Source organism: Acipenser ruthenus, chromosome 50, assembly GCF_902713425.1.
Source record: "Acipenser ruthenus chromosome 50, fAciRut3.2 maternal haplotype, whole genome shotgun sequence".
In the NCBI taxonomy this organism is placed as follows: Eukaryota; Metazoa; Chordata; class Actinopteri; order Acipenseriformes; family Acipenseridae; genus Acipenser; species Acipenser ruthenus.
In genome coordinates this window covers 2,999,559-3,014,518 of record NC_081238.1, presented here as the reverse complement: position 1 = coordinate 3,014,518, position 14,960 = coordinate 2,999,559, and the positions used below count along the sequence as shown (strand labels likewise).

Here is a 14,960-nt window from a genome sequence, read left to right as displayed (position 1 = left end):
AGTGTGATCTTGCTGAAGATGCTGACTGAACGTCTCCTGCAGAAGACAGTGCTTGGCCAGGTTTTGCGTTGTACTTCGTTGATGTTCCAGTAACTTTTAAGGCTACTTCCACATCGATAAGCAGTCACAGACATTTCCCTGATTTGTAAACTAGTGCTGGACAATAACTGGACCTAAATGAATGATTTGTGTAATATAAAATTTGTGAAGATATGCATTTAAAGGCTGGCAAGTGTTTACTTCAAAAATGTAATTTAAATTATTTTCCTTTAACCAGTGTTGAAAAACATAAACTGCCCAATCTGTTTGTTTAGGGGTATTTTTTAATTGTCTTTCTATTTCCATTGCTGTTCGGTAACGCTCCCATGTCTAGCACTAGTAGTAGGTTTTTCAGTTTGTACTCCTGTATCTCTACTATATACAGTCTATATAAACAGCTGAAAAAATGAGTTCAGTAGCTTCTCATTAAAATATCTTTCACAAGAATCAAAATATTGATTATATCTGTAGCACCTGCACCACTTTCACCTTGACTGAACCAATTCAATTAAAACAAAATCGTGTTCAATATATAAGCTTTTCTTCTTTTTTACTCACTTTGAGTGAAATTGTTAATACACTCGTGAACATATAATAAATTGGTCCAAACTAGTTCAGTTTCAAAGCTCAAAAGTGTTTTTCACCATCATACAACAGCTTTTTGTTTCCTTTTTGAATCTGGGAGTAAATGGAGGCACTCAGTTTGCTGCCTGTATGTCAAAGGTACATTTTTACATGTACATAGAGTGGATTTACCCTTTCTGTCCACTTTATCAGCAGCTGTCTGCCCCATTGGATCTGGCATCGCCATGATGTAGGGCATGTTCTCCTGGTATATCCTGGATCCCTTGATTACTGAACAAATTTTGTAGGTTACTTAAGCACTGCTGCAGATCAAGTGCACTCAACAATGCTGCACTTGTACCCTGATGCAGATGATAATGCACCCATGCCCAGTGCCAGAAGCAGGGGCAGGAGCAGGACAGAGACTTCAGGCATCTTTCATGGCCACCACAATCCCCAGATCTCAATGATGAATGATGCATTCATCACTCCAGCTTGTTGAGTCTATGTCACATCAAGTCAAGGCTGTGATTACTGCAAATGTTTTTTCAACTCGATACAGGGTGCAGGTCCTAATAACATGTCAGGGTAAAGTAGGTCACAGTGAGAAACTTTTCATGTTACTGATGGATCTCATTTTAAATGTACATCCGGCCATGCTTATTATTTCTGCAGAAGAAATAAAGACCACAAATACATGTCCAGACCACAGTAGCACTTCAATGCACGCTGCCCTTAGAGCTGTATTTTCAGCTTTAAACCACTTCCTGATGTGGTCTGGAAACATCTTAAAATAAGCCTGCACTGATTGGTCACAATGTGTGAATGTGAAAGTCACAATCTTCTTAGGAACAGGGGCAGCTCTTCCTCTCTTCATTAGATGACTAGCTATCGAGATGGAACACATTTACAGTGGGCTGCAGATACCAGACCAGGATATCTACTCTGGTATCTCACCAGAGGTGAAAGAACCCAGAAGACACACAGGTAATTAATGATCCTGGATTTTCTCATATATATAAAAGTGTTTAAACGCTTTACACAAGTTAATGATTCAGTCACAGACAGTTCCACATACAGTGGTAGCAACTGTTGGGACGATAATCAATAAATCTATAATATCACGCTAAAATGGGGTGCTTTCAAGTCTGTGAAACAGCGTAGTGATTTCGAATATGTGGCAAGGCTCCAGCCATCCATATCCATCCAATATACGGACAGCTGGAACCTTATATTGACAGGAAGTGTGAGAACTGCCAGTTACTGTCTATACAGCATGGATACTTTACTTGTTTTCAGGGTATTGGCACAGCAAAAGTAAATCAGCCAAAAAGCACCATTCCACATTTAATTTGTAGTTCTCAACAATCTAATGTGAAATGTAGAAAAAAAATACCTGTGATAAAGTAAGAGAAATAAGTCACCAAAGGTAGAAAATGTCCTTCTTCTTCTCTCTTTTTCTTGTTCTTCCACCGTATTTTTACAGACCCCCAGGCACTTTTATCCATCCATATGTATATTACATCTGATTTTAATGACAATTAACTTGTTTTGTCAACATGGAAATATAGTGGGGAACACACTTATTGTGACGTCTATATCATTTATATTAAATTATTTATTTCTGTTTTAAAATGGAACATTTGCCTGCAAAAAAAACTTTCTTATATAAATATAAAAAAGTCTGGTATATGTGGGATTTGAAACCTTCAGTTTGCAAGCGTGTTATGTTAACTGTCAGTGCTACACAATTAGTTGAAAGAAGCAGTATTTTGAAAGATGAAGTCAGCAGGCTGAGAATTCTCGGGACACATATTTGAGATTTTTTGAGCTATCACTCATCATCATCATCATCCTCATTCTGAGATTTTGATCTTGAACTCTGAACATTTTGGGTTTCCTGTCAGTGTAATGCTCATTGTGGTCCCTATTGGTGCAAGGAAGTACGGTTTCCCCTTTCGATTCTGGTTGATGAGTGTAACGCTATTTGTGGTCCCCACGTGACAAAAAGGAACATTAATTTCTGAGAATTAGCTATACTGAACGATATATATATATATATATATATATATATATATATATATATATATATATATATATATATATATGGTAAAGACCTATATATTTGGTAAAAATAAAACATAAATAAATAAATGCATTGATATAAATGTATAAATAAATGACTACATAGAAATTTGTGTATTTATTTATTTATCTTGATATTTATTTATTTTTCACTATCATATAAACACTGCCATTTAACTGTATGAAATGAAAATAAATATTCAACAGTTCTTGTTCAATTGTATATTAGTGAAGATTTTTGTACATAAAGGTTGTCATGCTTTCATATATATATATATATATATATATATATATATATATATATATATACACACACTGAGTGTACAAAACATTAGGACCAACTTCCTAATATTGAGTTGCACCCCCTTTTGCCCTCAGAACAGCCTCAATTCGTCGGGGCATGGACTCTACAAGGTGTCGAAAGCGTTCCACAGGGATGCTGGTCCATGTTGACTCCAATGCTTCCCACAGTTGTGTCAAGTTGGCTGGTAGTGGATCTCTGCTCTGAATAGCTCGTTGCATCTCATCCCACAGATGCTCGATTGGATTGAGCGCATATATATATATATATATATATATATATATATATATATATATATATATATATATTAGCTCAAAGAGCCAGCTGCCAGTGACAGAGGAATAGTTGGTTTGTCGATTCACCCAGAGGCCCTAGATGGGTCTGAAAGTTTTGAAAAAAAACTTAATAGTGATAATATCCTTTTTATATTTGATATGCATGTCATTGTAGCTACCAGTGCCAGTAATTACGTTCTTATTCTCCCTCATTTAAAAAGGTCTTTATTATATTTTTAAAAAATGGTTGAATTAAAATGAGCTTCCTAACTTTTTTTTCCTCGTTACTGTCTTTGTATGGAGGCTGAAATGAGGCGCTGTGCTTTATGTTTCGTTGGCGTCTTTTTTTGAACTCCACGACCAATTGTTTAGCCCAGTGGCCTCTCAATATTGCAAAACAGTTTCCTACTGTCTTCATGGAAGGATTTAGGGTACTGTTTTTTGTAGTTATATTCTGTGTGCACGATTCATCCTGTAGTTTAGGTGGAAGCTGTTGTGTACCAAAATAAATGAAAGCAAATTAACAAGCCTGTATTTCTGATTGGAAAAAAATAAGAATTTATGTGCGAGAGAATTTCTGTGAATTTCTGCAGAAAACTTCTTACATGTAGTCGTATACCGTATCATTACATGCTAACATTCTGAGAATAACATATTGTTAAATATTGTACACAGGGAATACATTTCTCAACATTTGCAAGAAGAAAAAAAAATCTCAACCATAATCTATCCAGATTACCAAAAAATGAACTCGATTTGGGTTTCTTTTTTTTCTTTTTTTCTTTTAATGTGCCGCTACCAGACCAGGCAAGCGCCATGGCTTCACATGTAACAACAGCTGGAGGGTTTGTTATCGTCACTCACAAGTACCCCCTGAGCAGTGCTGGCCAGGCTGCACCAGGAACAGTGGCAAGACAGCTGCCAGGGCCGCTGCAGACATTTCTACGAGGACAGCCCAAAGCTTTGGGGGTAAGTCAGCAATTATATACACATGGTGTGCAGCGATTTCTTAAGCATAGAGAGCACAGTACTGGCAGAAATACTGTAGTACTGTATATGGTATGCGATGTAAAGTGTTTCTTCCATGGGTTGCACAGCAGGAAAGCAGTATATTGAAATGTTTAAACTGCATGTATAGTACAGAAAATGTAATGTTCTCATCTCAGTGAATTCATTCTAGTTGAATAAAAAAGTCACTTTAGACATGTTTTTATTTTTTTATTTTTTTATTCACCAAAAAACAAAAGTTCTATAAGACGCAGTACTATAATACTATAGTGTATATGTGAAGAATACAGATCAAACATCTGTTCAGTAACTCAAACAGTGCACAGCAATCCAGTTGGCAGCAGGTAAGTCAAGCACAGGAGATGAATGTGAAACTGATTTGATTATTGATGACACAATGTGCCCCAGTCTGTGTCTCAGGTCTTCAAGAGCTATGAATCTTGAGCCTTTCAATGTCAGTTTCAATGTTATAATACAAAAGCTTGAATTGGAATTCAAAGATCATGAATAACACACAGATAAAACAATTATATTCCAAATGCGGCCAATTCTCTTTTAAAAATCCAATTCCCAGATGCCCTTTCACCCCAAGCGCGTCACGTCAAAACATCAGCGTCCGGCGCAACACTCCTTCATTAGGATGTCATGGAGGCTTTCACACTGGCCACATGGCATTCATTCAACATTGTCCAAAACAGATCTGTAAATGTATTTCTCTAACCAATCACAGTCCAGCACGCTACCCCTCACATCATCGTCACGGCAATGAACAGCATCATGAGCACCATTATAAGTGATGAATGTCCAACTGAGCAATTTTCAAAATATCAAAAATGATAAAGATACAGAGAGAAAAGAAGACTGGGGTGAGATCAACACTGAGGTTTTAAATATTGTAAAACCGTTTTAATCTGGTAAACAGGGTTTCAAACAGTGGCTTTTGGTTTTTAGCTTTAGACCCTCACTCCCCTGTGAATAAATCATCTTTATATCTACAAATGCAGATATATGACGGAAACACTACATTTTAGTGTGATGGTGCATTTGTTACAGTAGTCTAGTTAATTAAACATATTGGCTATGTCTTGAAGCAGTTGTTGCAGTGCGCAGCCACAGTTCCCAGTCAGTAGACAGCTCTGCCTTGCACTCACATGGAGCACAGACTGGCAATCAGAACACGCTGAGCCAGTTTAGGGTCAATACTTACTTTTCATGCAAATATACTGGTTTGCATTGATTAAAAAAAAAAAAAGTTTGCATTAAAATAACATCTACTATCAAAGTTAAGAAACAACAAATTCAAAATGTTGTATTTAATTTCAGTATATATATTTAATAATGATAGTGGAACATTGTATCGTTAATAAAATATGTGGTTACACTGTAAGTAGACTTGTATTCTATTAGGGGGCGCTACAGAATGCTAATGTGCAGTTGACTGTGTAAATATGTATATGTATAGTACTCTCCTCAAGCAGACGGACAGACACTGCCTGGACTGACAGACTCTTTTTTTTTTTTTTTAATGTTTGGACCAACCATGCCAAGTCGCTCAGCAAACCTGTCTCTGCTCATTCTGAAGAATGTTAAAAAATAAACATATCACTGTCCAGATCCAGCTCCTGCACAGGCCCATGCTATTCACCCAGCATTTTCAATGTTATAAACCCCAAATCCACAAAGACAACATAACAAGGACACAGAAACAGGACAGACTTACCAACACAATTCAAGCTGATTTGCTGGTTTCTGAGGACCAGCTGCAAGAGCTGAGCAGATATCCGACTATGCTTGTCTGTAAAATCTTGGAAACAAGTGCATTTCACAGTCTGTGTGGACCCTAGAGTATAGATCCTACATCTCTAATACAATCTAAGTCAACATTTGAATTCATTGTTTAGCTCTACGATTTATACAACAATGTGTAATACCAATGAAATGTTTTATTTATTCGCAAAATGTGTGAAATGTTAAAATTCCTGAGTATTCTTATCCTGAAATCTGCTTTTGTTTTGTAAGGTCGTGCAAATTATAATTGGGATTGTGAGTCTGTTGTTTGGTCCTGTCCTGATGAATGCGAACATGTTTGCAGGAATCATTGGATTACCTTTCTGGACTGGTGTATGGGTAAGGAAAATAAGTAATACCTTCGTTTCTTCATGGATTTTACCCCAGATTTTCTTCACAATTTGAAATGTCCAATTCAAATGTTACAGAGTATGCTCCAAACAGGGCAGAGAAATAAAATAGCCCTTACATCCAGCATCAGATTCCAGATTCTGTACATTTCTAGAAGATTGCTGTCAATTTACTTGAGGTAGGCACGGAATATTTGGGTTACCGTTCCAGAAATGAAAGCTCACATCCTGCATCTTCAGAAGATTCTCAAGGGTAACAGTCTCATGCATGGCTCTCTGCAGGATCTTACCTTGCTAAATATATTGTTTGTCTTTCATGCAGTCTGTTTTTAGGGGAGCTGAAGAAGAACATTTGTGCACACACATTTAGGAAGTAACAGTGTTTCCATAAAAATAGACAAACATTTTTCATTGATATAGATTTTTTTAAACCTTAAAGATGGAAACCCAATTAGTGGTACTTTTCCACTTTAACCAAAATGTACAACAAAAATGTCAATATAATGCAGATATCTTCTCTAATCATGTGGCCTGGTTTTCCACTGTGGCAAATTGCCCACATACCTCATTTCTGTGGCACGGGCAGTTTGCATTTTGGCCACAGTGGAAAATATAGACCAAGGACTTACTCAGTTATGCAGAAGTAGCAAATATTCTGTTCTACTTGGCTTCTTCAACAACAGCCTAGAACAGTTTCACAAATTTCACATTCATAATTATTCAAAAAAACACTTTGAAAAATCAACAAATAATTCCAGAGTTAACGTGTGTGAAAAGGCTCCTGCTGTGGTATGTGGTGTTTTTAATAAATACATGTGTGTTCACTTTATGTTTTATAATTTCACTAGTTAGTTCATTTTGGTAATGTTTACACGTTCATTTTGACATTTTAGTGTTGGCTTGTTTAGTTGGTAAGATACTATTACACTGGAGGGTAAAGGGGCTGCACTGCAGTGTTGATCCTAATTGACTCACTGATCTGTTTGATAGTTCACAATTGTCTTAGTGGTTGTCTTATTTAAACCGGCTTGGTCCAATCACTGCAGGGTAAAGAGGGGAGGGCAGAGGCTGAAGCGAGGCGAGACAAGGCAAGGCTTAGGCTCTGTGGATTTGACCCAGATGGTCTCTTGTCTGTTTGGACTGAGAGTGTGGTTCTGCCATGCTGTATTTATTTTTCTAACTACTTTAGTGTATATATTTCAATCTCAGCCATTTCAATTAAATCTATACTTCTGGATCTATTTAAGGTTAAATTGGAGAGAGTGTATATTGTAGGGAATCGTATTTTATAACCTACGATTCAAGTTCAAAGGATGATTAAGAGTTTAATATAGTTCCCTTTATGGTGACACACATATTAGTAACATTACCATTAGCAACTAGCCATTACAGAAGTCGGGTATTGATCAATTTGGCCTTTCCATCTGAGGGCACTGGCACATACCTTCCAAGTGAACAGGATGGACTTGGGATGCGTCTCAAATAGACATCTGCTCTGCTGGTATTTATACCCAGCTATCCCAGAGCCTACGTGATTTTTAACTCGTTTGCTGTCTTCCTAATTCTAGCTGACAGCAGTACTCTGGGAAGCCACTTGCTTCTCTGTTCTGCTAAATGTGTTCTTCTAGTTGTCTGGAAATGTCCCAACCACAAGGCTTAAACTGTCGTTGCCTTAGCAACCTATTTTTGTCAGAGTCTGTTCAGCTAAGACTCGTTTCCTGTTCAGAGTACAGCTGTTTGCTGAGCATTATCATTGCAATCCTTACTTAGATTTGAGCTACAAACATGTTTCTTTCTATAAATGGCACCTTCTGATATTTTTCAAAAGGTATTTCCCTACAATATTAAGTGTTTATTTAAGTGATAGTGCCCGTCGATGTTTTTATTAAACAAATGTTTTACTTGTCAGAGTTGCTTATAGTTTATCTGAACAGTGCCAGATATCTGAACAGCACAATGTTACTGAGCGCCAGTCAAGCTGACAGACAGACTATGATTGGCTGACTCTGCAGGTACAGGATTGGTTGCTTTGGTAAGTGCAAAGAATTGATTGGCAGGTTTCGGTCAATAATAAAATATATTTGGACCAATTGTCTCTGTCTAGTATTTGCTGTTCAATAGATATGAACTGAGCTTTCATTAAGGCAAGTCAAAATGAAAAAGCCACTTGTGCAGATTGATTAAGTTTGATTCACAGTTCCAGAGGACATCTACTGTCTGATAGAAGCCAACTAGAGCTGGAAGCTGATTGGCTGATGGTACCGAATTGTTTTGTAATGTTTCATTCAGAACGGCTATTTATAATCTATATCCTATTTAAAGCATTTAATGCTTAATGTGGTGTCTGTTTATTGCATTAGAGGTTGTTTATTAAGTCTTGTCAATTAAACTTATGGATTCAAGTATTTCCATTCTGTTAATGATATGAAACATACATTTCCATTCTTAAAGCCTTAAATATATGTATTAGTATATGTAGGGTTATTGTGAACAGGTGGCTGAGTGGATACAGGTGCAGAAGTGATGCAGACAGAGAGATTTGTAATCCGTTAGGAAAAAGGCTTTATTGTATATTACAGGTCTGGCGACCAAACAATAATCCCCCAGCATATACACACCAATGTGTACTGCACGGGGTAAATAACAAGGGGATTGCAGTCCCAAATAATAAACAATATCCGCCCTTCAATAATACAAACATGGTCACCAGTCCTGGGTGTGTGCAGTAGTGCTCGTGGTGGGTGATACAGGTTTATATTTGTGACAGTGGTGAAGTGTTGTTCCGGCTTTGTGCTGGCCCTCGGTGACAGCTCCGGAATCGTGTTAGCCATCTAAATAATTCACAAGACAACACAATTACAGACAAACAAACAAAACACTCACTTATAGCTGTACAACTGGGGTCTCTTACAGTCCTTCTAGGGCTGCTTCCCAAACCATTCCCTTCAACAAGTGTACACTTCGCGTGAAGTTTTACTCACGTCACAGAGTGTGCACTTGGGTGAGCGAGGGAGTAGAGTGTAGGGTGGAGCTAAAAGCATTAATATTGGACACACTTCAGCGCCTTTACCTTTGACTGAGCAAGAAGCTACACAATCTTTTGTTGTCAGATTGTAGTTTGGAAGAATGGCTGTAGCATTTGCACTATTCCTGTTCCAAAGAACTGTGACAAGGATTTCGGCAAGTAGGAGACGTCTTCGCCGCGCTATTGCCCTACTGAGCGAACAAGATATATATAGAGCATTTTACATGTATATGGTTATTTTTAAACTTTGAGATAATTTGAAAAACTTTGATATTGGTTAATAAAATAAAAAACTTTGCCACATCTTACGAACATGTATTTCATAATGTAGCCTAATATTTACGTTTTTTGTTTTGTTTTAAATAATATTTTAAATAATGAGACATCTATTTTACTTTAAATCCAATAGGTAATATATTTAGCTTTATATTCAGTATCACTACGAAATGGCTAAAGGTTCTAAGCTAATTTATTAAATCACTGCAAAAACATATAATGGAAATGATAAAAGTGTGCAGGCTACATTAAAGTTTCAAATGTTACTCCCAGCTCAGCTTCGAGGCGTTTCTTTTCCCCATGAAGAGAACATTGTTTGCTGCACACAGCAGGATCAGTTTTAGGGTCTCTTCCTCTGTCCCTGTATTTCATAAAAAATAATAACAACAATTTTTAAATATATTGCTCGCTTATATTATCTGCTAGCTTTGTAGCTACCTATCTAGTTCATTAATTAATTCATTGATAGATAATTAATTCCAGCAATCGATATGTACTGAAAAGATTTTTTGCTGTACTTTCTAATCATATATTTAAATCATGATTACAGATTTAAAAAGATACATTTTATTAGATAAGCGACTCAATACAACATACATTTTACAAATAATTTGCTTGTTAAATAACTTAACTCTATCTACAATTTCCTAGCTAAATGCAGTTACATTACATTTCTGTGCAGCTGCGTCTGCCATATTTGCAAATTGTTCCCACTTGTCTCCGCCTATAACGCAAAGAGTTCTGGGACTTCAGCACAAACATTTCCACAGAAGACAACTGTTTTGTACACTCAGTCGAAGGGTACCATGAAGGGCACTTAAAAGACCCTTCACTTGTTCCCTAAGGAATTGGGACAACCCTTAAGATGGCAAACATAGTACTTCTGCCCCTCAAGTGAAGGTAACGAGTGAGCAAGGGTGCGGTTTGGGACGCAGCCTAGGTTCAGTGCATAAACCAAGCGAAGGAACAGATTGCGATTCTCCGCCCCCCTTTTATGCCGTCACACATGACCCCTTGGTAAACGAGTGCAACTGCCTCTCCAATCTGCAGCTGCCACGTCGTTTCCCTTCCGGGCCAATGCATTAGTGCAACGGAGTCCCGCCCCCTTTCTAGCTGGCCGACTTCCCTTGAACCCTGGGAAAGAACTGTCAGGCCAGCCCGTCCAGGGAACTCTGTTCTCGCTGCTTAGCGTCCTCACAGGTCGGGAGGGAGATTTACAACCAAGAATCATTGTATTTCTGTCACAGGTATTTATTGGTGTCTTCACTAAGGTAGTTCATTAACATGCATTGAGAACTATTATTATTATACAAGTGTGTCTGTGAACTTGGTCCCTCCCATCAGCTTTTGATTGTTTCTTTCAGTGCTGCTCTGACTGTGTCCTGCCTGTTGGAATCCCATACTACTGAATATTTTTAAAGGTCTCAGTTGTTATTTATAATCATGGCTTACAATGGAAATCTTGTATCTCTTACAGTATATTATCTCTGGATCCCTGGCTGTTGCAGCTGATAATACCCACAGAAGAGGTCTGGTCAGTATACCGATACACAAATAGAAATACCTGCAATCTGTAACAAACACTTTTTGTGTAACTGAACTTTTTCTAAATCGACGGATTCATTTATTTTTTTATTTCATTTATAGTTAATATTAAAGCTTGTCCTAGGTCAGCATTTCTCAAATGCAGGCACCAGTGTTATTTTGTGCAGCCACAACAGCCCCCCAGCAAGTCATTGCTGTTACTGTTTTAGCTTCAATTTCAATTCCTCATAGTGTTTCTGTTAGCTGCTATCTGTTACCTTGTGAATAACCTTAGAATAACCTTAGCCACGCCCATGACGTCATCACGTGAACCAGTTTATACACTAGAAATCAGTTTTAATGGAAACCCATTTTTTTGCTGTTAGTGGGCACAGCGTTTGTCAAATTTTAGATGCACAGATTTGAAATGACATTTCAAAGAAAGCATAGCCATAGTTACTGTCACGAATAAGATGGACGAGAAGAGACTTTAGTAGTGTGACATGAAAATAGTGGTAAGGAATAATATTATTTTTGTTAGTGCTGCGACAAATATCCAAATATTCTAACAAACATTGCTCCACCTGTATTCTAACAAACATTGTTCCACATGTCTGTATCCACCATAAATTACATAGTTGATAGATATAAGAAAGACGGATCTCAAATTAAAACTTTTCATTACTGTTCATACATACCCTTGCTTAACTTGCCAGCACTTGGACAGCACACTGTCATCTTTGTAAACACTCATATGTGCAGCTGTCCACATAACTTTCACGTGTCATTGTACAGTGCGTCAGTCGAGGTGAAGTGTTTCTTACAACTTTAGGAAGTCTGCATTGGCACTTTAATAAAAATTAAAGGGTACATTTATGCAAATAGTTAAAAAGGAGAAATTATACCTGTAACAATTGCTAGGTTTACAACGACTTCTGGCACCCAGAATGGAGCGTTCTTCTAGAATTGTGATGTCATCATATAGTTACCTTACTATACTTTTCTAGATTTTGGAAACGTGGCTGACTAAGTTATCGTACTTGTCTTACTAGAATTATAGTAGCTATGACCTTTCTTTGACAAAGTAATTGATTTGGAGAAAAGAATCATAGATCTTTTACCAGAAAAAATGTTGTTTTAACTTAAAACTGTACAAATATGACAAAGAGTGAAGCTATTGATACTGCTGATCTCATTGCTGATGAGGGTTAATTAAGCACATGAAACACATTAACAGCACACATGCAATTAGTAGTAAAGGAAACGTTTAACAAATAATGACATGTAACCATCCTCTGAGACCAGTAGAACGAGCCAGTTCCACCTGGTAACCTGGATGGCCACTATTAGGTAAGTACAATGAGAACTTGTGAAATACCATTCTCACATCATTGTTTAAACCCATGTCACAATAAAAAAGGACAAGGGTCAAGTAGATTATTTTTTAGAAATGTAGCCCTTGTGAATATGTGATCATTTAAGAGGTAATGTAGACCCTAGTTCTGAATGTATTGATCTGATTATGCATTGTATTAAGAATAAAACTTGTATTTGTAATGTTGTTGTTTTATTTCACTTCTAGGTGAAGGCATGTTTAGGGATGAACGTTGTCAGTTCTGTTTTTGCTGGAGTTGGATCTATTCTTTATTCAATAAGCGTGTCCATAGTATCTAACCACATGGATTACTTGAACAGATCTGCAGATTATTATGACCAGTTATCTAACCACATGGATTACTTGAACAGATCTGCAGATTATTATGACCAGTTATCTAACCACATGGATTACTTGAACAGATCTGCAGAGCATGATTACCTCCGTAGATACTCTCTAACCATAGTAAGTGTTTGCACCGCCTGCAATCTTCAACCTCTCTTATCATTTTAGCCTTTTTCCTTTTTACCACTTCCTTTTCAACTCTTGTGTCTAATTCACTTGTCACTCCCTCACATACAGCACTGTTTATTGTGAGATTTTTATTCTATATGATTTCTACATACCTTAAAGAGTAAGTAGCGGGGTATGTATTAACAAAATATAGCTTAACACGTCCGCACATGTTGCTACAACTGTTTAAATAAGGTAATCATTCTTTTCATTGTTAACATCCTGACAACCTCTTCCAATTAGAACTTTAGAACTTCAAAGCTCTTTTCAAAATAGCCTCTCTAATGCACAGATAAGGAATAATGATCCATGATGTGGTACAGAACAGAAAAGCCAGAGCACTTGTTGTTATGTTAGTTTGTTTTATATCGCTCTACCTGCAGTGATTTAGAAGACAGATCTCAAACCCCAGTGCATAGAGCAGACATTTTGAAAAGAGCTTTGAAACAGACTTTAAAGTTATAAGTGTAAAAAGTTGTCAGGATGTTAACAATGAAAATAAAAATGACAGGTACGTTATTTAAACAGTTGCAGCAACATGTGGGGATGTGTAACACTATATTTTTTGGAACCCCACTACTTACTCTTTAAAATTGAGTTTTATAGTTATAGATCATTATAGTAGTTAAAATCCCATTGTATTATTATAACTGCCTTGTATGTAATATTTACTATTATCTATAATATTACTGTACTAGGATGCATAGTACGGACATAACACCCCTTAAATGCAGTCGAATCTGTAACTATTGCTTAAAGTTAAGATCATTGTTGAGAGAGGACTACTCCACAAAGTCCTGCATCAGATCTCTGGATTCATCATCTTATAATGGACCTCAGCATCCAGTATTCAATATATCCTATAACAGGCTTCATTCTTGTTATAATGTGCTGTCTAGACAATGGCTTTTGAATGAACTGATTTGTGTTTTACAGCATGTAGGCATTCTGGCAGTTCTTCTGGTGCTGAACATTTTGGAGATGTGCATCGCTATCGCTACATCAGCCTTTGGATGCAAATCTGAATGCAGTTACACTGACATGGTAAATGTGTGTCATATTCTACATAAACATGCACCATCATCCTATTCACACTACCTGTACAATGGGTGAATAATCATGCTGTTGTGTGTTTTCTTTAAGTGTAATGTAACAAACTTAATAATATGGCTCTGCTGTTCATTTCTATGTAAGAGCCTGGGGTTTGGCTAGGATAAAGGGCAATTGAAAATATTTACACACCTATGGAAAAAAAGTAGAAAGCAGGGATTGTGTATGATTATAGATGAGAATGACAGAGAGAGAAACTCTTCTGAGTTCAGTAATATGCATTTCAATGTCTTTTTCAGCCGGAGGTTGCTTTTCAACAGCCATGAATCCAGTGACCTGGGTGCAGATTTGCTCAATTGAACTATAAGAAGCATGCAGTCAAGAAGACAACTGTCCCTCCGCCTCCTCTAGCAAAGCTTAGCCAGCGCTAAAGACTTCATCTCTGCAAGGTGTTATTATCAGAACAAGTTAAACAACAATGAAATCCTCCCATGTGTAAACTGTCGGGGAATTTGTATTGATATGAAAATGAAAACGTGTTCATTTGCTTTGGATCATTTGCTTGTTTTGCTTATATTTTCAATAAGATTATTTGTATTTAAAAGCTGAAATGTTTCCCATGTTCAGTTATGATATTGGTTTTATATTTTAATGTTTTCAGTAACAATAATGAAAAAGAAACATAGTAGGCAAATGGTATATGGAAGTGATACATTGAGATATGTTTTGGAGTTGTATGATATACTGCTTTGCTTAATAAAAAAAATAAAACGTTTCTTAGAATTTT

General features: G+C 36.9%; 1 protein-coding gene across 1 annotated transcript; it reads left to right on the top strand.

The window, feature by feature from the left end:
* The first annotated feature begins 1,495 nt into the window (after positions 1-1,495).
* LOC117404721 (membrane-spanning 4-domains subfamily A member 4A-like) lies at positions 1,496-14,960 on the top strand. Its single transcript, XM_059015500.1, has 7 exons — positions 1,496-1,590; positions 4,067-4,233; positions 6,292-6,399; positions 11,189-11,245; positions 12,818-13,075; positions 14,060-14,167; positions 14,473-14,960. Exons 1-7 carry the CDS (start codon positions 1,500-1,502, stop codon positions 14,497-14,499), a joined length of 816 nt encoding a protein of 271 aa, XP_058871483.1. The 5' UTR covers positions 1,496-1,499; the 3' UTR covers positions 14,500-14,960.